Source organism: Rhinichthys klamathensis, unplaced genomic scaffold (assembly GCF_029890125.1).
Source record: "Rhinichthys klamathensis goyatoka isolate OS25496 unplaced genomic scaffold, OSU_Roscu_1.1 h1tg000270l_1, whole genome shotgun sequence".
NCBI classification, from domain to species: Eukaryota; Metazoa; Chordata; class Actinopteri; order Cypriniformes; family Leuciscidae; genus Rhinichthys; species Rhinichthys klamathensis.
This window is the reverse complement of record NW_026606790.1, coordinates 1,589,682-1,614,358: the sequence shown is the minus strand read 5'-3', so window position 1 is coordinate 1,614,358 and position 24,677 is coordinate 1,589,682. Positions and strand designations below refer to the sequence as shown.

The 24,677-nt window shown below is 36.8% G+C and overlaps 1 protein-coding gene across 1 annotated transcript in view; it reads left to right on the top strand.

Moving 5' to 3' along the window:
* si:dkey-112m2.1 (transmembrane protein 132C) overlaps positions 1–24,677 on the top strand; it is a 175,211-nt gene that overhangs the window by 112,200 nt on the left and 38,334 nt on the right. The window contains exon 4 of the mRNA XM_056268219.1: positions 24,445–24,631. Coding sequence (XP_056124194.1) covers positions 24,445–24,631 — 187 coding nt within the window. The remainder of the gene's footprint in view (positions 1–24,444; positions 24,632–24,677) is intronic.

The window sequence follows — 24,677 nt, the reverse complement described above, 5'->3', positions numbered from 1 at the left end:
GATTGGCTACAACAGCAGAAGACTCCACCGGGTACCACTCATCTCCACTACAAATAGGAAAAAGAGGCTACAATTTGCAAGAGCTCACCAAAATTGAACAGTTGAAGACTGGAAAAATGTTGCCTGGTCTGATGAGTCTCGATTTCTGTTGAGACATTCAGATGTTAGAGTCAGAATTTGGCGTAAACAGAATGAGAACATGGAACCATCATGCCTTGTTACCACTGTGCAGGCTGGTGGTGGTGGTGTAATGGTGTGGGGGATGTTTTCCTGGCACACTTTAGGCCCCTTAGTGCCAATTGGGCATCGTTTAAATGCCACGGCCTACCTGAGCATTGTTTCTGACCATGTCCATCCCTTTATGGCCACCATGTACCCATCCTCTGATGGCTACTTCCACCATGTCACAAAGCTCTAATCATTTCAAATTGGTTTCTTGAACATGACAATGAGTTCACTGTACTAAAATGGCCTCCACAGTCACCAGATCTCAACCCAATAGAGCATCTTTGGGATGTGGTGGAACGGGAGATTCGCATCATGGATGTGCAGCCGACAAATCTGCGGCAACTGTGTGATGCCATCATGTCAATATGGACCAAACTCCCTGAGGAATGCTTCCAGCACCTTGTTGAATCTATGCCACGAAGAATTGAGGCAGTTCTGAAGGCAAAAGGGGGTCCAACCCGTTACTAGCATGGGGTACCTAATAAAGTGGCCGGTGAGTGTATATCCGTGTGTATGTGAGGTGTGAGTTTGAGTGAATGTGTTTATTTACTACACTAACTTTTATTGGTGCTAACTGGTTTCTTGACATTTTATTGTATTCACTGTACATTTTTACTCCTTCATTATCTTAACTGTTAAAAGCCCTTCTGGGACAGGTGTTGCGAATTAGCCATGGCTATAAACACTGTGATACAGGCATCGGATTGTTTTTTATGTAATAATCTATGTTTTTTTTTTTTTTATCTGTCCCTATTCAAATAAACAACAAATAAATAAAAGTTATTTTAGCGAAACTCTTTAAGTTTTATAGTTAGAAGACAGTTTAGTTTAGATGAAACCTATAGACAATGTTACTGACTGAATCGGAACAGAATCAAATGATTTGATTCAAAATCACCACGACTACATTTTGATACTCCTACAATCTAGAAAAAAACTAAAATTGTGAGATAAAACCACAACTTGGCATTGAGAAAGGTCATGTGACTGAAACGTTTGCCATTAAAGCAGTGGTTTTATCTTGCAATGTTTTTCCTTCATTGAGAGTGTGCAGATTTTTTAATCATTTCCCTTGTAATTTTTGGTCTACGTACCTCATATGGCTGTGAGTTCCTGGCTATTTCTCAGATACTCCTACGATGTCATGCCTGTCTTTGATACAGGACAAAAAAATGTAGTGGATTTTTTGGTGTAGTTTACAGCATGTCTCTGTTGTGCATTTTGACATTTCTGATGACACAGACATATGTTTTTCTGGATTCTTGACAGTAATCTTTCTTGGAAACTTCTAGCTGTTAGAGACGCTCTGAACTTTTCTCAGCACATTTTTACGTGCTACTTAATATATGAGGCGTTTTAAAGAGGTCATATCATGTTGAATCACAATTTTATTGATCTCTTGTGTTAAAGAGGTCGTGGACCTGTGTAAGACTGGAAAAACTGGAAGAACTGGTTGAGGAACGACCACTCCTCGAGTGGACAAAGGACCTTGCTGAAAATTAACATTTGAACTCCCCCTCGCACACTATTGAGACGAAGGTCTCACCTCCCTCATCCTAATCTACATTTCTCCCCCTCATCCTCCACTCTTGCAGAAATTACCCAAACTCACACAAGAATATAAATGGTTTTATGTGAATGATTATCATCGAGTTTTATACATGTTTGGTATCATTTGAAATGTCTCAGTGCGACTGGTACAAATGTCTCATTTCCAAATAAGTAAAACAAAAGCTAATAAGGTTTTTAAGAGTTTAGAGATAACATACACACAAAGGAGGGTGGGATGGTTAAACCCTCCTGTTCTCAAAAGGTGTAACCTCTAAATGCAAATTACCATTGTTAGCACATGTTTCCATGTGAAAGAAGTTTCTGTATAATGAAATGTAGCAAGGTGCTCGGGGCCTTCTGTACCTCAGATCAGCCCGTGAATACTGAGAGTCGCTGAGACTCTCAGCTTCATATATTTCCTAATGTCGGGTTCGTATCTCTTCTCTTTATTCCAGAGCATTTGATGTTTTGTATTGATTATCTTTGAACTGATTATGAAATTACCGGACATAATAGATTATAAACATTTGATTTTATTCTAATGGACTCTGACATTATTTTCATTAAATTAAAAGGAATATTCAAACATTCGCTTATATTTAATGATGCACAGATATCATTAAAAAACCTTTTCATTTATGGAGTCAGATGAAATAATGAGAGAATACATATGAGAAAATGTATTGCATTTAATCAAAAATACTTTGCCACGAGAAAAGACAGTAACACGTAGAGACCTTCCATGCTGGTCGGACTTTGGGCCGATCGAGCGCGAGTTTACACCTGCTATGAAAACATACTGTTCATACTTTCAGAACTCAAAACTTCCATACAAATATATTCTATACACTACCATTCAAAAGTTGGGTATTGCAGTATTGCTGTGATGAAAATGCTGAATTTTCAGCATCATTACTCCAGTCTTCAGTGTCACATGATCCTTCAGAAATCATTCTAATATGCTGGTTTGGGGCCTCATGCGGTCTTCGGGTCATTTTGACCCGGAGAAGATTTTCTTTTTCCCAAAAATACTAGTTAATGTTGTCGCATTGGACTGAAACTTAGTGACTTTGTTCCCAAAGGGTATAACTACTTCTCAAATGTTTTTTGAAAATTTTCGTACTTTTTTAGGGGGGGGTTGTTACCTTGTTACACTTGTGGTCTTCCCGGGTCAAAATGACCGGCCTATAAAAAATAGCTTATAAATCACTCATTATACCATATTTTCACCAAATCTTGGATTCAATCTTTTTGTCAACTTGTTCTCGTTCAATTAGGACTGGTTTTGTATTTTCATTTGCATCTGATTAATCGTGGGCCTCATTTATCTAAGAGTAGGCATCTCATTTTTTGAGTAAAAAAAAAAAAAAAAAATTTGGATTATTATTATTATTTTTTTTTTTGAAAATTAAAGTAGACAAGTGTGATCAACAGTGCAATTTTTTTCATATTTTACTCAATATTGCCAAAATGATTAACAAACAATGCTTTTTTCACTCAAAAACTGAAGTGCATAAGCTCGGATAAATGACTTCTACAATTAAACCGTTTGAAAATTAAATACAAAACCAGTCCTAATTGAAAGAGAACAAGTTGACAAAAAGATTGAATCCAAGATTGGGTGAAAATATGGTATAATGAGTGATTTATAAGCTATTTTTTATAGGCCGGTCATTTTGACCCGGGAAGACCACAAGTGTGACTATGTGCCATTTTTTACAAAATAAAAGTTTTTCAAAACAAACTTCCTTATGAAACATTAAAGTAGACTAGTGTGATCAACACTGCCAACTTTTTTAAATATTTTATTTAATATTTCCAAAATTATTCAAAAATAATGCTTTTTTTTACAAATAAAATGAGATGCCTACTCTTAGATAAATGAGGCCCACGATTAATCAGATGCAAATATAAATATAAAACCAGTCCTAATTGAAAGAGAACAAGTTGACAAAAAGATTGAATCCAAGATTGGGTGAAAATATGGTATGATGAGTGATTTATAAGCTATTTTTTATAGGCCGGTCATTTTGACCCGGGAAGACCACAGGTGTTATAGGGTTTTGAACACAACATGAGGGTTAAGAAACATTTATTATTATTATCAAGGTTAAAAACTGTTGTACTGCTGAAAAATTTTGAGATAACCGTGATACTTTTTACAGGATTCTTTGATTAATTCAGTACATAATAATATTATTTATATTTTACAAGCACAAATTGTAGATTTTTGTTGAATGGCGGTCATTTTTGAATGGCTGTCAATGTATATGTCAATAAAGATGCCTTTTGCAGCCAAGATGGTGTAGTTAAAACATCACCAGCCAAACCTTGACCACTTGTTTTGGTACTAGACGCTGGTAAGATTCAAACCTACATCTCTCATATGACCGCAAGAGCTCAACATATCTGGAGTATGTGTTTACCACTAGGCTATGGCTCCATCTCAGTATGATTCTTAACTTTCCAAATTGCCATTGTTATTGTTTCACTATGATGTAAAAGCCCTTTATTAGAGAAGGATCATCACTGTTGACATTGAATTCCTGCAGCCCCAAGTCCTCTGAGTTTGTCAAAAGTTGAATGCCCTTTAAGAACAGACGGGTCTTATTTTTCTCCCAATGGGGTCTTGCTGTGTATCTGTGTTTATGATAGAATACAGAGACCGCGGCACTTCTTACAGTAGTTGGTGTTAGTGATATGAAGTGCTGCAGGATGGTTCGGATTAAATTGCCATCCTGGATTTGTACACTACGTCTTATCACATGAGGCCAGCCCGGCCTCACTGACAACCCTCTTTACTGTCTCCAGGCTCTCGGCTGGCAAAGCTGCTACCAACCCTGGTGTTTCTTTGCCCGATAAAGCTAGAGAGGGGCAGACGCTCTGGAATAAGAGAGCTGGTTTAGGAACAAGGATGGAAAGGAGATTTCAAATGTGGCCAATATCTCTGTGGAGAGAGGGAGAGGATACCGTAGAAATCTGCGTTATCCCCCGTATCGATTGGGTTTGGGGGTGGGGGAGAGGAGCCAAAATAAATCATAGTAAGCGATTTAGACCGTTCCATTATGTTAAGGGGTGGGAGGGCCATTTTCTGTTTTTCATTAATGATGACAGAGCCTGTAAATACATTTTCCCCCCATTTTTAATTTATTCCGAAGCCTTGTGCCTGGCAACCGCTATGGCTCGTTTATGATTACATAACTGCTCAAGGCCACGCAAGGCATTTAAGATTCATACGCCACTCACACAAATTAAATAACGCGTGATCGATGCTTTAAATCCATCCAATGATTGCGTGCGTGTTGCCATGCTTTACAAATCCCCCTTTTTATCGTGGATGAGTGCTTGTCATCTCAGCATTAGTGTGCTTGTAGTATGGGCATAAATAACGCAAGGATGATTGCAGAAGGCAAGGGCAGAAGCCAGATTACAGATAATTAATGTATAAATGCATATTGGTAATTAGTTTGTTGTGTTCATGTTGGAATGTTCAGAGATGAAAAATATCATGTCGCCTGCAGATGAATTAAAGCCTGCCTTGACCAGTGACGTGTTGAACTTCTGAAATATATAGCCAATGTTCCCTCTCTGAGTTTTTTTTTTTTCACCCCAGTTCTGTGTTTACACACTTTCACAGATGTTCAGTGAGTTAAAAAGCTTAAGAAACATAATTTACCTCACACTTGGGACTATGAACATGCAGCAAATACTACAATATTTATATTAGAAGTTATCTTAACATGCTATTTATTAAATACCTGGGGCCTCATTTATAAACGTTGCGTACGCACAAAAGAAGGCGTACGCCGCTCTCTACGCAATAATTGGTATTTATAAAAAGCAAACTTGACGGTAAAATGTGCGGTCCTTCACGCAAGCTCTGACCCAGGCGTACGCACAAAAACGGGTGAAATGAGAAATGGCGACACCGTCGGCAGATGGAAGAAACACGTGAAAGTGTGTGAAACTGTAGACCGTTGTGTAAAATAAATGGCAATACTGCCTCTCATAAATAACACGAAGACTTCACAAAGCAAGTCTTACAATTAACAGCCTACACGAACACCCGTTTGATCGATCTGCAACAGAAATGCAAATTAACACATATTTGCAAAAAGAAAAGTGAAATATGTTCTGCAATAATATTGGCATGTTATACAATTCATCCTCATAAATAAGATGGTAAACAGAACGAAATAATGTACAAAACTGATATTCTCGCCAATGTGTCCGTCTGGCGGAGCAGATATAGCTAGATATAGCTAGATAGTCAGTCAGATAGATAGATAATTAGGGAGAGATAGATAGATAAATAGATAGATGTATTATTTGTCCACTGGGGAAAGTTGTTTTCATAGTAAAAATGTATTTATCAGCTACGGAATCATGGTATTCATGCAGGTATTTCATGCATATGCCTTTAGTTTGTTTTATTTTTGATAAAATAACGTATGACGTATGTCTCAACCATTCAGAAAGCTGCAAGAAATTACATTTGCGCTGAACTATTTCCCATTTCCAAGTAGATTATAACCGACATCTGTAGCTTGTCATTTCTTTTTTATTTCGGCCACAGTCCGAGGTTGTGAGGCTACAGCATTTACAGCGTCTGCAACCTTTTGCCACTCAAGTGCCTTTTTGGCATTAGTAATGCCCACACTGTGCCCTCCAAACAACATTTTTTCTCCTCTTTTCCACCTCGCCAACGATAACTTCTACTTCACATTGAGTGAAGTTACGTTTTTTTTATTTCCTCTCTATGTTTGCCATGATTTCGCAATCGATGAATATTAACTTGTGGGCGTTTCACAGACTATTTATGGGCAACTATGGGCGTGACATGAAGCCGCAAAAGCTGCGCTACATTTAGAATTGATGGTGATTTATTAAGGGAAAAATGCGTAGGATGTGCGTGCGCACGGTTTTATAAATCCGAATATTTCTGTGCGTACGCACGTCCTATGTTTCATCCGTACGCCACTTCTGACGCAAATCCTACGCAAAGTTTTATAAATGAGGCCCCTGGTCATATCAAATATACCGCATATACTAAATAAGGCAAGGGTGTAGTTACATTCACGCTATTTTAAGGCATGAATAATTTTTTTTTCAAGGAAAAAAACATTTAAATATGTCATTTCGATGATCAAAGATGAGTTTTAAGGAATAAAATGATTGACTACAGTTTGTCCAGACAAACTTTGCTTTTCTATTTAAATATCTGTTGTATAAATTTCTTTGAATATCAAATGCATGTTTATTCTACTTCCTTACATTCAGATTTCAATTTTAATTCTGCATTCTGTTCTCAGTTCAAATTTAGGAACTGAGGAACTGCATTGAAAATACATTATACATTTAGTTCTGGATGATGCACAGCATGCACTGACTATAATGCAGTAATAAACATATAAATAATAAGGTAACACTTTAGAATACTGTTCCATCATTAATGAATTAACAGGAACAAATTAATAATGCAATATTAACATTCTAGTAACTACTATTAACTATCAAGAAACTCTGATTAATGAATTAGTAAATAATAGCAATGAGGTAGTTCACTATTAGGCTTAGCTAATCCGTAACTAATATTATTTTATACCTCCCAGAGGACTGAGAAGAACTACTTGGTTAATAATTGATGTGAATACTGCATAATGTATAATTAATTCAAAAGTAAAGATCATAGTAACCCACTAGTAATGACACAAGTATTACCAAATCCTTCAGAAGGAATTATTAATTATTTGGATCAGCATTCTAAAATGAAAAGCATGATAACTCTCAAATATTGTCTGAAGTCATTGTAAGCTTTTGAGGTTTTTGTAAGGTTTGGATAGTAAGGACTCAAGTGTTACTACTTCCTTTTAAATTAATTACTAATTATTTGGACCAGTATTCTAAAGTGAAGATCATGGTTACTAGTAATGACTCAAATGTTACAAAATCCGCAGAAGAAATTACCATCCAAAACCTTACAAAATCCTCAAAACTTCAGTCATTAGAGAGTTATTATGCTTTTCACTTTAGAATACTGTTTCAAATAAGGAGTAATTCCTTCTGAAAGATTTGTTCATATTTTGGTCATTAGCCTACTAGTGTTAATAGCAGGGACGTGCACAGGAATTTTTAGGGGCAGTTGCTCTGACCTGAAAAAAGGGCACCCCCCCCCCCCTGAAAAAGCTAAAAAATTAGCTTTTCCACACTTATTTAAATACAGAAAAATATTTTGTCAGCCACAGATGGTAAAAATGAACTATCATTTATTTTTTCAAGCTACCTGAAATAATATTAAACCTTTGTTTTTTTTTCTTGATATTTTGTGACTTTTTTTCATCTATCATCATGAACATGCATGTAAAGTTTGAACATGCTGCTGTGTTTTGACATATACAAAAAATAATAATATTACGTTCGTGGTGTTCGCGGGTCAATTTGACCCTCATAGGGAGCCATTCAAAAGCAACTGTACAGACAAAATAAAAACATTTATTTTTGTATGTCAGGGAACTTCAACTCCAGTTCTAATGTGCAAGTGTATCTAAAAGTGCTCTAACCAAACACACTTGAAAAAGCTAAAATCACAGTGTTTAATTATTTATCAAATTATTTGCAAATTACAGATGAAAATCTTTGTCAGACACAGAGAGTAAAATAAGCTCTCATTTCTATATTCAATATATCTGAAATACCTAGCTTTTAACCAAAACTTTTATGTAGGATTTTCAAATGCAGCATTACAGAGCCAAACTATTTATAAAAAACATTTATTATATGTATGTTTTTGTTATGTTTGGTTTCTCAATCCCCTGTGAGTGAATAATGAGCTTTCCCACAATTTTGCTTAGTGTAGCACGAGACTTCAACATAGAAAGCAGAAAAAATGAGCTCCCAAAGATTGACAGTAAAATAAGTAATTTCACAGGTTTTTGACTGTGCTACTGATACAGATGAAGATGTTTCTGAGTTAGAGGATGCTTCAGAGATTGAGGAAAATGTTGTTGAAGATACAGAAAATGAATGAAACTATAGGGAAACTATTGGGAACTAGGTCTTAGGAAACTAGGGAAAGTTAACCTAGGAAAATTAAACATTTTCATTATACAACTAAATTTAATTGTTCAGTTATGATGTTCAAAGCATAAAATGTAAAATAAAAATAAAAATGAAAACGTAAAATATATGCATAAAAGTCAGTATACTATTTATTTTCAAAATTTGTCAAAATAAAACGTTTAAAAAAATGGTTAAAAATTTTTTTTTCATGAATCATATTTTCAGATATGTTGTTTTGTAATGTTTGACAAATGTTGATATTAAAAGTTTACAGTTTGTATCTAAATCTTTGTTGTTTTTCATAGTGTGATTTTTGAGGAATTTTATTGAATCCAATTAGGGTCAATTTGACCCGGTCCATACAGGGTGTGCACAGAAATCGAACAGTGCACAAGGGTTAACTACTACTAATAATGACACAGAAAAACATGACTTGAGTCATGAAAATCCCTGCAGCATAATAATGGTTCTCACACTCCAGTAATATTTCTGTGAATTGAATTAATCTTGCACTTGTTCATAGTTTTTGTATTATGTCTGAATATATTCAGTTGAATTTTGCCCATACAAATGGCCTTATCTGACCGTGTTTATGTCCAAACTCAATGCCTCATATTATGGTCTTATTATTTATAAAGATCGCAAAACGTCAGAGATGACAGGTTTATGATATACAACTTTGTAAACAGTAGGCTATACAAAATGTAATATGTTAAATGTCACCAAAATACACATGAGAAAAAGAGTTCCTCATATTATTGTTTATAGTTTTTTTTTTAATTATTATCATTTATTTATTTTTTTAAATTTGAAAATAAATAATCTGGATTGAATTGACAGATGGGGAAAACTCGCTTCTAAAAAAAAACGATTAGATTTCGGGAAAAAATACAATCCTTTTTTAACCTTTTGGCTTCCCGTACATTCAGTTGTGCTTCTTGCTCGTCGGCCAGTTCTGATCGTTCTGATGGTACGTATGGTAACTGGGCAACTACGCATGATTTGTAGTATGATCCGGTCGCGTGCAACGCGCAGCCACGTAAACAGAGTTTGCCCTTCCCCTACTGACTTTCACTTTCGGTGCCCGAATGGAAGTGAATGAGGCTTTGCGATTTTTTTTTTTATCTAGGCCTACGTGGAATTCTGCATCCATTGTACGATTTTTTTTTTTTTTTTTTTTTTTCTCGGAAGGGCAACGTGAGTGAGAAGGGCATATGGGCAGTTGCCCGGGCAACCTGAGCAACCCCCCTGTGCACGTCCCTGGTTAATAGCAGTTCAAATGTTAATATCGTGTTACTCATTTGTTCCTGTGTAGTTATTCATTAATGACGGAACATTATTCTAAAGTGTTGCCAATAATTAGTCATTAATCATTAGATATTATTGATCATTTCAGGTAATTTCAAGTTCAGATTGTGACCAAGAGTGATTACTTCTGAGTGATTGAGTTTGATAGCTCTGTAATTAGGCTGTCCGCTTTGACCATTTCAGCATTCTTTCCATTGTATATGACCCCCTTGTATTTACAGATTTACAGATTGGTTTCCAACACTGCCATTATCCTGAAATCAACCAATCACAGTCATGTTCTCGTGTGACTTTTTGCCTGTATATTTATTGCTGAGATTATGGCTGCGTTCCAATCAAACATGTCTTCTCAATATATCTCTGACAGTTAATTTTTTTTACTGACGTTCCAACTGGTGATTAAAATTCCTTCATCTGCAGGACGGAGAAGTTGTGACTTGGCCTGAATTGCACTTTGGGCTGTTTGATTTAAACCTAATTTACTGTCCTGTGGCCTTGTACCATAAGCCCTGTCATTGATTGAATGTCAGTTTTGGAGGATTTGTGTAAATGAGAGCTGGGCTCTTCCCTTAAATCGGGGAGGACACGACGCCTCAAAGGCAAAGTCGTGGGTGTACATTTATGCTAATATCTCCACACATGCATATTCTGATTTAAGGGTAGCTTGAAAAAGATGTTGTGTGCTATTATAGTAATGATGTTTGCACTGAAATATAGAAAAGTTTTTTGATGTTGTGTTCAGCGCAGCTCTTAAAATAAACATGGCCTTGTGTGCTCCTCATCGGCAGCCTGAGCTCATTTCCTGTAATAAAACATGCACACTGTAATATATTAAAATGTCTTTCTCTCTTTGCTGGGGGTGCTGTTGCTCATCCTGGATGCTCTATTGACTGTCTGTTTCCTCTCAGGGGAGATAAAAGGAACACACCCTCCAGCCCCGTGAGCACGGGTGTTGCGTTCCATAACAATGCCTCTGGCCACTATTAGCATACCCGGAGAACAATCCATCAATTTGGGTTAAATTGTACAAGCTGTGCTACTGCTACGTACACATTCCTAATGAACTTATGAATACGGTGTTGCAGTGTGGCTGTGCTGCAGAAATCTGCATATGTAAAAAGACAAATCCCCAAATTACATTTGACTTTGCACGAGCACATTAATCAGGGGAGAAACAGTCCCAATCTGAATGTGAGACACTCCATTTTTTCCACCAAACAGCTGATGAATCAAGGAAGGTCACACCTCACGGGACGAAGAGATATCTTAAAGGGATACTCCACTTTTTTTGGAAATAGGCTCATTTTACAACTCCCCCAGAGTTAAACTGTTGAGTTTTACCGTTTTTGAATCCATTCAGCCGATCTCCGGTTCTGGCGGTACCACTTTTAGCATAGCTTAGCATACATCATTGAAGTGGACAAGACCATTAGCATTTCTAAAAAAAAAATGACCAAAGAGTTTTGATATTTTTCCTATTTAAAACTTGACTCTTCTGTAGTTACATCGTGCACTAAGACCGACGGAAAATGTAAAGTTGCGATTTTCTAGGCTGGTATGGCTAGGAACTATACTCTCATTCCTGCGTAATAATCAAGAAACTTCAATGCCGTACCATGAGAGCAGCAGGCGTAATGATATGACGCAGCGCCTGAAAATAGTTCCGTTGTGTTGACGGAAGGTGGCCTATTTTCAGGCGCTGCGTCATATCATTACGCCTACATTATGGATTCAAAAACGGTAAAAACTCAACAGTTTAACTCTGGGGGAGTTGTAAAATGAGCCTATTTCCAAAAAAAGTGGAGTATCCCTTTAAGTGTCTTGTATGGCATTTGGAAACATCCCAATGCTTTGGAAGTGTTCAACGTACAAGACAAATTGGTATGTGGTTGCATTTTTAAAGGTGCTAAATGTAACTTTTCTTCTAAAATGAATCCTTTTTTTATTACCTGTGTGTGAAGGGGTTGTAATCACACATTACAATGATCCACTTGTCGGGTTCTGCTATTACCTCTGAAGGCCAGTATTCCTATTTCTATGTGAAGTCTCTGGGTCGGATTTTCTGCGAAATCCATCGGATGTGACGTGCATGCGCGCTCCCGAGCCTCTCTCCTTTATGCGACGGCACTGCAGCTAACGACATGGAGTCATAACACCAAAAAACGACCTGTCTCCAGCACAACACATACTCCAACACAAACTCCACATAAATATAAAAAACAAAACAAAAATGTATCGTCAGGCCAAACGTGAATCGGATCGACTTAGGACGAAAACGGATCAACATCGGCAGAGCGTTTGAATTATGGAGAGACCTCCGCTATTTTTAATGTGATAAATTGCAAGTTTTCAGATATGCTGAAATAAATAATGGTAAACTGTAATGAAATGGCAAGGTAAACTACAACATACATGAGACATGAAATGAATACAAAAGACTGTTCCAGGATAACAAAAAGTAGGTGCTTTAGGATGTAACTTTTATTTTATGTTCTAGATCTACTGTCTAACGTCACTCATCCCACTGCTATCATATTGTTTATAATTTTCAGACATGTTCAGTACAGTAATGTTACTTTCTACGATTTTACTGTTACACTGAAATTGTTCAGTCTAGTTCACTAACCGTTTTCGTTATCATATTATACATTCACCTATGTTGACATTGCTGATTGTGAAAGATACACGAATAGTTAGTGAAATGCCTTATTATGCTAACACCACATGTCGGCTAAATGCAGTCAATGTAACGTTATGGTACGAGCATGGAGCATTAGTTCAACGTCAAGCTGATAAAAGCAGCCTATTATAACGTTGCAGTGGGAGTTTACATGAGTTTCCAGCATGTTGTGTGATGTTTTCTCCGGTGTGTTGAAAGTCTCAGTGTGGCCGTGTACCATGAGTGCTCGCTCGTGTGTTCGAGCACGCGCAAGAGCACGAGCGCTCTTGTAAAAATTGTTTGTAATCTGAAACATCACCGATAGAGGCCGCTAAAAAATACATATAGCACCTTTAAATAATACAAAATTTAATTCAAAATATTTACAAATTTGAAATCAAAATAATTAAAACTTTATATGAATATTCTAAATTTAAAATATGTAAAAGAAAAGACAAATGGGAGGGTTAAATAGTGCAATTAAACGTACCTCTTGACCTGTACATAAATTCCATAATAAGATATTTTCCATTTGACTAATTCAAGCATGAAGTACCACCTTCTAACAGGCAACATGCCAAACCACATTTACAGAGAACAGTCAGTGCAGAATGAGTAAGGAAGGTATTCACACAGGACGTGTTCTTGCATTCAAAAACAGCTGGATGTATTGCAATTGAACGCAACAGAATGCAATCTCGCTTTTATAAGTTTAAAAACTTTTAATCTGACCTGGTCCTGAGTGAGCAGCAATGTATTAAATAGACAACATATTAAAATTTATTTTTATTTATTTCAAAAGTTTGGGGTCAGTAAGATTTGTTTTTAAAAGAGATCCTTTATGTTCACCAAAGCTGCATTTATTTGATAAAAACATGCAAAAACAGTAATATAGTGAAATATTATTTAAAATAAAAATGTAAAATAACTTTCTATAATTCTAATCATTCTAAAATGCTGATTTGGTGCTAAAGTAACATTTCTTATTATCATCAATGTTGAAAACAGTTGCTTAATATTTTTGTGGAAACTGTGATACCTTTTTCAGGGTTCTTGAATGAATGTTCAAAAGAACCGAATTTATTTGAGAGAGAAATCTTTTAACGGAGGATTGGGGAGAACAGCAGAGCTGTGGTTTATTTCATTTTTATATATACAAGACGTTGTATCTGCACAGAATGCCAATAAATATATTTTGGGAAGAAATCTTTTGTTACATTGCAACGGTCTTTTCTGTCACTTTTTATCAATTGAATGCAACCTTCCTGAATATAATTAAAATATGTGGCTACTTTTAAATGGCTGTAATTGGAGAAAGATTTCGCATAGTGTTGTTACGGCATCTACCATCCATTTTCATGCTATTCACCCAAACCTTGACCCTTTGGATTACACAACTGTAGTCACTGAATGGATGTTTTTGCATAGCCTTCAAGAACAGTCTTTCATGCTAATTATTTTTAGTGATATAATTGACCGTTCGCAAAGACCCGCCCCCCTTAGTTACTGTCGCTATGTCCGACAAGCTACGCAGCTCTCACACACACACACCATGTTCTCACGCTGTGAAAAATACATCGCGGACTGACAACATGCTGACAGACAGGACAGACCAGGTTACTTTTCGGTTACTTTTGATATTAAACATATTAAACAAAGTCTCACCTTTCAAATTTGGACATTTTTTTAAAAGAAATTTAAACAATAAATACCGTTTTCTGGCTCTTTAATGTGTCGTGACAGATTGCTGTAGAGCATCAGTTAAAGCTGCTTGTGATCCGATCATCTCTTCCTTCTAGTTCATTTATAGCATCAAATAAACATGAATGAACATAAGAAGGAATGTTGTTTTAACCGGAGAAAGGCATCAGTACATTCCGTTTTTCAAGTTCAAATCCTCCCATGTTAATCTACTAACTCTCCTGACTGCTTTGTCGGACAAAATGGTGGATGGCGAAGTATGATTGGTCAGATCACCTGTCAATCAAGCTCCCTGCAAAGGGTCAATTGGGAACAATGACACAGCTAGTTTTCTTGAGACTAGAAACATTGACCAGACCAGTGGTTCCCAAACACCCAACATAATTAATAAAATCATATGCATATATCTGCATATGCAGCAAAGGATCCATGGACTCTGGGTGTTTGTATGTGTGTATGACCCTTGTAATGACTTGTACCAGGGACAACCTGTTTGGGGACTGCACAATATTGTGTGTTTTGCAATTAGCTTTGGTTCTTTTAATTAGTCTGAGTATGTTACTCTTGAGAGCTTCCAATTACAGATTGACGTCTAGTCCGCGCAGCGTATGAGAGATGGGAAATTCATCAGTCAGAAAACAGAACTCAGATCATTTGGATTCAACCCACATTCTGAAAGAACCGAATGATATCCTGTTTCATGACTGGAAGGAGAGCGATGGAGCTTAATGGCGAAAAAATAATAGGAAACATATGGCAAGGAAGTTAATCAAGTTAAATCAAACGAAGTGCTGTGTAGGAACCAGAGTGTTAGCGTGATTCTCGTGAGCATGAAGACATTAGCATGCCTTGTGCATGTGTGCTTAGCATTTACACAGATCCCATGTGATTGCATTTTCACACACTTAATTATATTGGCTTTTGCAGAGTATGAATTAGTGGCAATAATGACTGCTCTGATCCATCACTGTAGCATAATGAAAATGATTCCTCATATGGCCGTGTTTTTCGATTATTGTGTTTTCTGTGGTCGTATATGCTACTATGCCCATGAGGCAGCAGATGTGTGCTGCTGAATGGCTTCAGTTTTTGTATTAATCAATGAGGCCGTTGAGAAAGAAATGTACCTGCACATAAACACTAGCAGATTCAATTTCTTTTGGTAGTTAATTTATCTCGTTTATCATTCGGTATGTCTCACCACTTGATCAACTGATTTACTGTGAGGTTTCTGTTTGTTTCCTTTTCTTTCTTTTTTTAGCAGAACTCTCCTAAACCCAGCTGTATCAGCACATATATGATTATTTGTACTTCAAAGTTGAGCTTGGGACACGAGATACTGCTGCGTGTTGAGGAGGCTTTGTGAGCCGCCCATCTACCCAGGCTTGGTTCAGGTAATTCAGTGTGAAATACTGCCGTCTTGGGCATCCATTTCACTCTGTGCTTCCCATTCCACTTCATGTCTGCTGCGGTGATAACATAGCTACTAAGTGAGTGGGTAAGTCTGATGATATCTGGCTAATGGATTTAAATGATGTTCCCAGCTGGATGTCTCACCCAAGGGCAGCCATTTTCCTCAGCTTCCATTCGGTCCAACAGCTTCACATTCTTCTTAAACCTTGTGTGTTCCTGCAGAAGCAACACCTAGCAAATCAACTTGCAGAGTGAAATGAATATTACATCACTCCCTCAAGGTTCATGAGATCGTGGGTCGCAGACAGCCAAGGTTGCCTGTTTTTTCTGTCAATTGTCAGTGGTATTTTGCATTAGATGCTGCTCATCCATAATTTCAAGCAGGGCCTTTTCGACGCATAGGCGAAATATGAAGTTGCTTAGGGTGCCATTAGTTGGAGAGGTCACATTATTCAATGTGTTGACGTAATTTCCACTGAAACAGGAAGACAGGGCGAACTACCCATCCCCATTTTTAAAAAGCCAATAGCTTTCAGTTTAAATCACAGCTCGGCCAGAGCCGTTGAGCTCTGTAAAGCCGCAGTTTCCTCCTAATCTCTAACCATTTCTCCTCCTAATCTCCTCCATATCGCTTTAAAATATAGCATTCTGTGCAGAATTTAAGTTGGTCCGTTACGTTTTCTGGTATGCGCAGACTCACGCATATGATCATCATGTGCTAAGTACATTTAAGCAGCTGAATATTAGCATAAGAAAGATAAATATAAAGATATAAGAAAGACAGGGAGCAGAAATCAAAATAGTTTGTGTATATTGTCCGCAAAACATGAAAGTGTTCCATTCACATATGAAAATAAAATCTAAAGGTCAGTAATATACCTAACATCTGTCACATATGTAAAATGTTAAATAGTCATATCATTATCCTAATGAAATACATCAATCGCCATCTTAGTTGCATATAGCCTACCGTAAATTGAATTTTACACAAAAAATGTTTAAAACATACTGGGAATGTCATTAAAACCTTTGTTTTGTTCACAGAACAAATTCATATTTGTGTAAGTAAAAGGCATTTTTAAAAAAACATTTTTTTTGTGTGATTTTGAAAAAAAAACAATTACTTAGAATATTAAAGTAATATTACTAAACAATATATGAATACGAAGCACTTTTTTTTAATAGTAGTGATAGTTTTTATTGTTTACCAGCAAGTGGTGGTGACAGAAATGGTCAACTAGAAGTCTCTAGAAAATAGAAAGCATAAGTTGGTGAATAATTTCAATGTTCAACTTACTTTTTACAAACTATATAAATTTAAAGTGGCCCTTTTATTTACATTAAGTTAGCATTAGAAGATGGCAATGTTAACCTAAAAGTTAATCTTTAAAACACCAGTATTAAAAAAAAATCCTTTACAAATCTCAAAATGAATATCCATTTCTCGTACTGTACATTATAATGTGATGCCTTAATTCACTTTTAGTTTTTTACTTTTTGTAATTTTGTACTATATTTTATCTAAATCAATGAAAAAGATTACGATGTCATGTTATGACAGATAACTGGCAGATACTATTGAAAATGTTTTATATTTAATTTAATTTCAATATTGTTCATTTATCGTTTACTGGCCATAATTTGAAACAAATGATCATCTTATCAAAATGTTAATATTGGATCATCACTAGTTAACGTTTTGCTAAGCTTTGGAACCTACTGTACAATAAAAGCAAACCTTAATGTATCTCTTGAACACTTTGTATCTTAGGGTGTATTCACTCCAGGAAAGTCCGATAGTTCACTTGCTTTGGTCCGGACCAAATAAAAAAAAGATATTTATTTTTTGATATGGTTCGCTTTCACACTGCTCTTTTTGCAGTGAACCAAAATTTGTAAACAAAACCACAGGTGTGCTAAGGTCATCCATTCATTGGACAAGGATTCTCAAGAAGGGAATCAGGAAGTGCAAAAAAGGCTTAACGTAAATGAACGCATCATCATCCTTGTATTGTAACTATCGTTACATTATATGAACTGCAAATGGTTTTTTTTTTTTTTTTGCATCTATGCGCGATTAGACTAAAGAGAACACTCTGTATGTGAATGTCCTAATGCACACACTCATTCATTCATTCCATTCCAATGATGCACACATGACGCGCAGAAAGACGCAACAGATGTAATGTTGTAGGCTACAACAGATCACTTTCCCATACCGCAACTCTGACTACGGAAGCCTGTTAACTCAAAGGCGCAGTGCTTTCTTGCAATTGGGTCGGTTCATGTTCACACCGTAAACGAACCGTACCAGAGTTCGTTTGGAACCATACCGAGACCACCTCTTCAGCTGGGTCTCGGTTCGGTTGTTTGGTCCGCACCCGAGTTCGATTGCTGTATTCACACCTGCCCAAAAAGTCCGCACCAAGGGGGGAAACGAACTAGAAATCGATTCAATCGAACCAAACAAGGCAGGTGTGAATACACCCTTAATGTGCTTTTTAGGTCTATACCACAATTAGACTATTTATCATCCCACTCAGTGGTGGCTGAATGGATTTTATTTAAAAAAATAATTAAATATTGCAGACACTGCACATTTAAATTTTACATTTTTTATTCTAATAGAAACCTATACACTTAGATTCCCATCACTTCTACTTTTCAGCTTTTTTGTGGTGCAAGTATATATATATTGTATGTGAATCCTCCTGATAACTTCCCAGAATAGTTTAACACTAAAAAGTAGAGGTTTGTGAACTGTCTGGACTCTGCACTTGTCTGCTTGGCAGAGTTTTCTGTTGCTCTCATGATGTTTGTTGAGAATTGCTTTTCTGGATTACAGCAAAAGTATATAAGTAAGATGACATCTTAAGGTCTAAAAGACAATACTATGGTACTTGTGATCTATTATTGACAAACCCATGAGCATGCAGATACTCATATGTTCTTGCTTCCACACACACTTCAATACACCTATACAAAAACATTGAGCTATGTGTCTTTTTCTTATTTGCAGTACTGCATTCTGGGGTGAAATGTCAACTTAGACCAACCTCCGTCTAATTACGGTTCCCTTTCGTAGGGAACTCAACTGATGCAGCGTCTCGTTCCCTTCGCAGGAAACCAGAGTTACATTATGTAACACAAGTTGTTCCCTTTAATAGGGAAATCCACGCGTCATCAGTTGCTGACGCAGCGTCTCATTCACTTCTCAGGGAACCGGGGTTACATACGCAACCCGAGACGGTTTCAATAAAGCACTCAAAAACGATTTTTTTTTTAAATGCACGTAAAATCAACCAAATCAGTCATGATATTTACAAAGGATTAAAAAAAATATTTGTTCATTTAAAAGATTAATTTACTAAAAATATTTGTTCACTTAAAAGTCCTGGGCTGCGTTTTCCAGAAGCTTCTACAGTCTACCTGGGCTTACAATGCTTTTGGGAAACATAGTTCTGTTCACTTAGAAGATTTTTTCACTTTTAAGATTTGTTCATGTAAGAGTTTTGTTTAAAAACAATGATTCGTTTACGACCAAAACCAGGGATTATTATTGCATACCGGCAGTTCACATCAACTGATGTTACTCTCTTGTTTGCTTGTAACCACTTCTTTACACTTGCAACTACTTTTTTATATGTGATGTGTTTGGGGTGGATTTATCAGCATTTGTCAAAAGCGATAATTTTGTCAGACATTCTGGGATATCTTAATTACCTGCAATTATATACAGAATTCTTGAATCTCTTTAGAAGAGTTGACGCTACAAACCATGTAAACCTTAGCAACTGATTCTTTATCACAGTTTTTTTAGCAGCCTAATACTTTATAAATGCACCACTGTTTCCCTCCACACACAAATATAGGCTCTATTAACAATTTTCTGTAGGCTGATCCTCTCCTTTCTCTCCCATTCTCCTCTTTTGTTCTGACCATGTGAACTCCATCTTTAGACCATAAAGTTCTTTAGTGAGCATGATGCAGGTCAGGGCCCCCATGCCAGCACTGTGATTGAGTTTCATGCTTAGCCTGTTGGGGGTCCTAAGTGTCCAGCGTTGCCTTCGAGAGGGAAATGAGTGGAAGAGGCGGCTGGCAAATCCTCCAGCAGGAGGGCGAGGGCGAGCCTTTGGCGTGGCTCTTTCACTCAGCCTCTTCTGCAACCTGTGAAATGAAATTCCACCACAGCTTTACTCAAAGCTGACGCGCCAACTGCCATTACTTCCCCGGCTTTGACTTTTATTTCCCCGAGCCGTGAGGTGCCAACTACAGCGGCTTTGTAGTAAAATTGATTCCATTCGTTTGATGTATCATTGTTGTCAGTGCTAAGCAGATCACCACTGTGCATGAATATATCCACCCTAGAGTCTCCACAATGAAAGCCATTTCCATTTTCTACCCTTTTTTCCTTCTCTCTTTCTCTCTCACGCCATTTTTACATGGTTGTGTAAAAGGAGGGAGGCACGCAGTCTCTTTGAAGAGCTTCTTTTTCGGAAAATTCAGTCGAAGAACCTTTTTGAAAGATTGGGATTTCACATACTCCACTTTAAATATTAATTCTCCACCGCCTGTAGCCTAGCCCTTTGTCATCAGACCTATACATTCCGGCAGAATTTCACTCCTTCTGACGGTTACGTGCGAGTCTATCTCGACGAATAGCGCTCCTCTGGCTTTCTCTGCATTTTGATATGTTTTGACATAACAATCCATTCATCCTAGCAATGAGCACTTGAGCACCTGTCTTGACTTCACAGAGAAACTCTCGCTGAGACGTTCCACTTTACATTCCTGTTTTCACAAAGTACTCTTTTTGTGGTTTGAAAATATGTTTTCAGGCTTCATTTTTTTCACTCTCTGTGTCTGAGATGATTTTCATATTTACTGCCCTTATAACCTCTACTGCATAGCGTAAGATTGTCGCGAACTCACTCAGTATAGTCTATAAACAGGTTGAATGCCCACTAAACTAAGTCGTACTCTCAGAATTCCAACGTAAGTTCTGCAGTTTCTGCAGGAACGCACGTCATTCATAAAATGCCTTGCCACTTATGTTTGTTTCTTGAACATTTTGGCTACATCTGCTACCAATATGCTTGGTTTAACACATCTCACAATTTTTAAATCCATTTAGCAAATTATCCCACAAAATCTGCTGCAAAAATACAGAGAATTTCCCAGATTCCATCTGCTAGCAAAAAGATTTGAATCAATCAGCATTAGCTTTTGATGGTGTGGAAAGGTTCACCTTGGTGAAGAGATACTGTGCACTTCGCCCTCTACTGGACACATCTTGACTCTACATTTGAGCCATAATGGCAGTCCTAATCCTGTGCGGGTTTGATTCTCTTAGCGTTGAATGAGAAAACTGCCAATGTCCCATTACAGTGTTTGATCTAACAGGGCTCTTCAGAGTATTCATTGAGGTCATGGAAACCAGTGTTTGCAGATGGATACATTTATTTTTAAGTGCAACAAAGCTGTCAGCTGTGTTTCTCACAAAATGCCTTTCTAACACCAGAGCCTTTCAGCTGCCTATCTTCCTTCAGCAACACCACATTAGCACAAAAAAATGCTACTTACTTTAAATAGCCTTTTTGTGTGATCATGACAAGTGCTTTATCAAGTGCCTGCTGGTAAGCGTCAATTTTGGGCATTGCAAGACCTTTTTTTTTTGCAGTAGTTGTTGAGACAGCATTTTCTTAGGGTCAGTCATTGTTATGTATCTGTTGTAAAAGGAATAGTCCACCCAAAAATTAATTTTGGTATAATTTATTCATCCACATGTTGCCCATTTGATGTGTTTGGAACACAAAAGCAGAAGTTTAGCAGGATGTTTACAATGCTGTTTTCCATACAATGAATGGTGAAAGTAAATGGTGATCAACTTTCATATTTCTAAAAATTACTTGTGCACTACACTCCAACTACATTGTTTACAGAGTTAAAATATCCAGCAATAGGAATATTTGGTCACACTTTAGATTAGGGTCCAATTCTCACTATTAACTAACTATTAACTGCGACCTTTGGCTCAATAAGCTCCTAATTACTGCTTATTTATAGTTAGTATGGTGGATGTTAAGTTTAGGTATTGATGAAGGGATGTAGAATATGGTCATGCAGAATAAGCCATTAATATGTGCTTTATAAGTGCTAATAAATAGCCAATATCCTAGTAATATGCATGCTAATATGCAACTAGTTAATAGTGAGAATTGGACTCTAAACTAAATTGTTACAGAATATTTTCTATGAACAGGGACTTTATTTTGACTTCAGAAGATTTTGAATCTAGTGCAAAAGTGTGGAACACTGTTATAATACTTTTATGAGGCATTTTTGTCAATTACACTGTCATTGTAAGCAAAACAACATGAACATCCTTTCTAACAGCTCTTTTTGTGGTCTGCGGAAGGAAACAGACATACAGGTTTAGAGCGAAATTATTCCTTTAAGGATTTATAACAAGACGTTAAGTCTTGTACAAAAGCCTTTTCTAGTCTTGAGTTCACTTTTCTGCTACTTACAGATAATGTCTCTTTAAGGAATCTAGAAATTAAATTAACTTACACCATGTGCGATCTGGTAGAAACTGGCAGTGTGCAACCCCTTTTATTATGTAAAGTCACAGATTAGAACGTGTTAAAACTGATATGATCATCCAGATTTGCTTATTAAAGATATCCTGCCGTTACTGTTTCCATGACATTGCAATCAGAGAATCCAGGGCTTTTTGGAATGAAACTTATTAGAACTGCTGGTGACAGGAGGAAGATATTTTATTTTGTTTTCCTGAAGATTCAGTTGAGGGAGATTGTATTTATGATAGCCTATTTTGTGTGATAAAAAAAGGATAACCGTATCTCTCTGCCTATAAAAGAGACATTCTCAGATTCAGACACATCAAGTCAGTGTTGCGAAGACCAATCAAAAACCAGCCCAATGACCAATAAATCCAGTCCAGTATCAAAACACAATATGTGTGTCAGATTTTAGGAATGTTTAGGTTATTTCAGTTCATTTGTAGGCCTACTATTGCAAAGTTTTTTTTATCGTTATAAAAATGTTTATTTATGTTTTTGAAAAAAGTCTCCTATGATTACCATTTATGATTACCATTTATTTAATGCATAAATACAGTAAAAATACAGTAAGACAGTAATATTGTGAAATTGTATAATTTTAAAAATGTCTGCTTTGTATTTTAATATATTTTAAAATGTCATTAATTCCTGGGATTGCAAAGCTGAATTTTCAGCATCATTACTCTAGTCTTCAGTGTCACATGATCCTTCAGAAATCATTCTGATATGCTGATTTGGTGATCAAAACACTTTTTATTTTATTTTATTAAAACCAATGTTAAAAATGGTTGTGCTGCGTAATATTTTTGTGGAAACAGTTATAAAAAAAATCCAGGATTCTTTGATGAATAGAAAGTTTAAAAGAACAGCATTTATTTAAAATGTCTTTTGCAACATTATAAATCTTTTTACTGTCAGTTTTGATTCACATTCGATACATTTACTACATTGTAATCATAACCACAGTTGGCCTGTCTGCTTCCATAAAAAGTAGCATCCATCTTACCTGTTTTGATTAGCAGAAGATTGGCTGTTGGTTGGTCCGAAATTCTGGCATTCAAATCTAATTTGTGCGATATGTCAAACTTCAAACTACAGGACAAAAAAAAATCTCTCATGGGAACAGTTTAAAAGTAGCTCAATTCAATGGGGAAAGCTGTTACCTTGTTAACCCTGACCAAAGTGTGTGTTAGAGAAAGAGTATTTCTTTCTGAAAGTTGTGGGTAATGTCAACCAAAAAGCATAAATTATATTTCTCCCCCGTATTGATGAAATTACAGCATTGAGAATAGCACGGTGACCTTACTTTTTTTGTGGATGTGTGAGATAAATGTAGAGGGACCTTGCATACTGTTCTGATTCTGAGAAAAAGAATATAGTTTATTTTTTTGTGTTCCTGTCATGCTACCAGGTGCGAATTCAATTGCAGTTCCATATTCCACATTTGTATTTTGATATTAGGAATTTTTCATATGCCGTTTTGTTTTAACTAAGTACTGTGAGGCCGGAGCAGCCAGGCTGATCAGACCCAGGCCTGGGCAAATCAAATGGCTTTGGTTTTATTCATTGTTTTTCAGCTTTGTTTGCATCACAATCAGTAGAGACAATGTTATGCTCTGCTTTGGAAATCTTTTCTGAAAATGCTGTGGCGCTGGACCAAAAGTAAATTGCTTTTTTGCTGTCTTTTTTTTTTTCGGTTGCTGCTGGGATGCGTTTTTGTTGAACTAAAATAATGAGAGTAAACCACCACACACTCACACCCACATACGTTGCATTCTACATACACACACCAGGTGTACAAAAACAAAAGGGTCGATAAATGGCCGCTTGACTGCCCTTTCATCCATTGGAGGCATGCACAAAAATATGCCTTTAAGCTTGCATTCAAACATTTTGATATTACTCGTGAGTCGTGACCATTTCTTTTTCCTATGTTAGGGTGGAGGCCGGTTTCCAGAAGGTTTTACAGGTGGATCTGGAGGTCAACGGATTGTTGGATCCTCTGGGAAGTCGCTCAGTGACATGGCAGATTGAGTACCCCATCTCCCGGACCCTCTCAGACGAGATCCAGACCCTCATCCGTCTGGCACCACACGAACTTGGCGGCATCGTGCCATTGGCTATGGTGAGTTCTGATCAACTCATGTCTTTCATTCTAAACAATTCCAAAC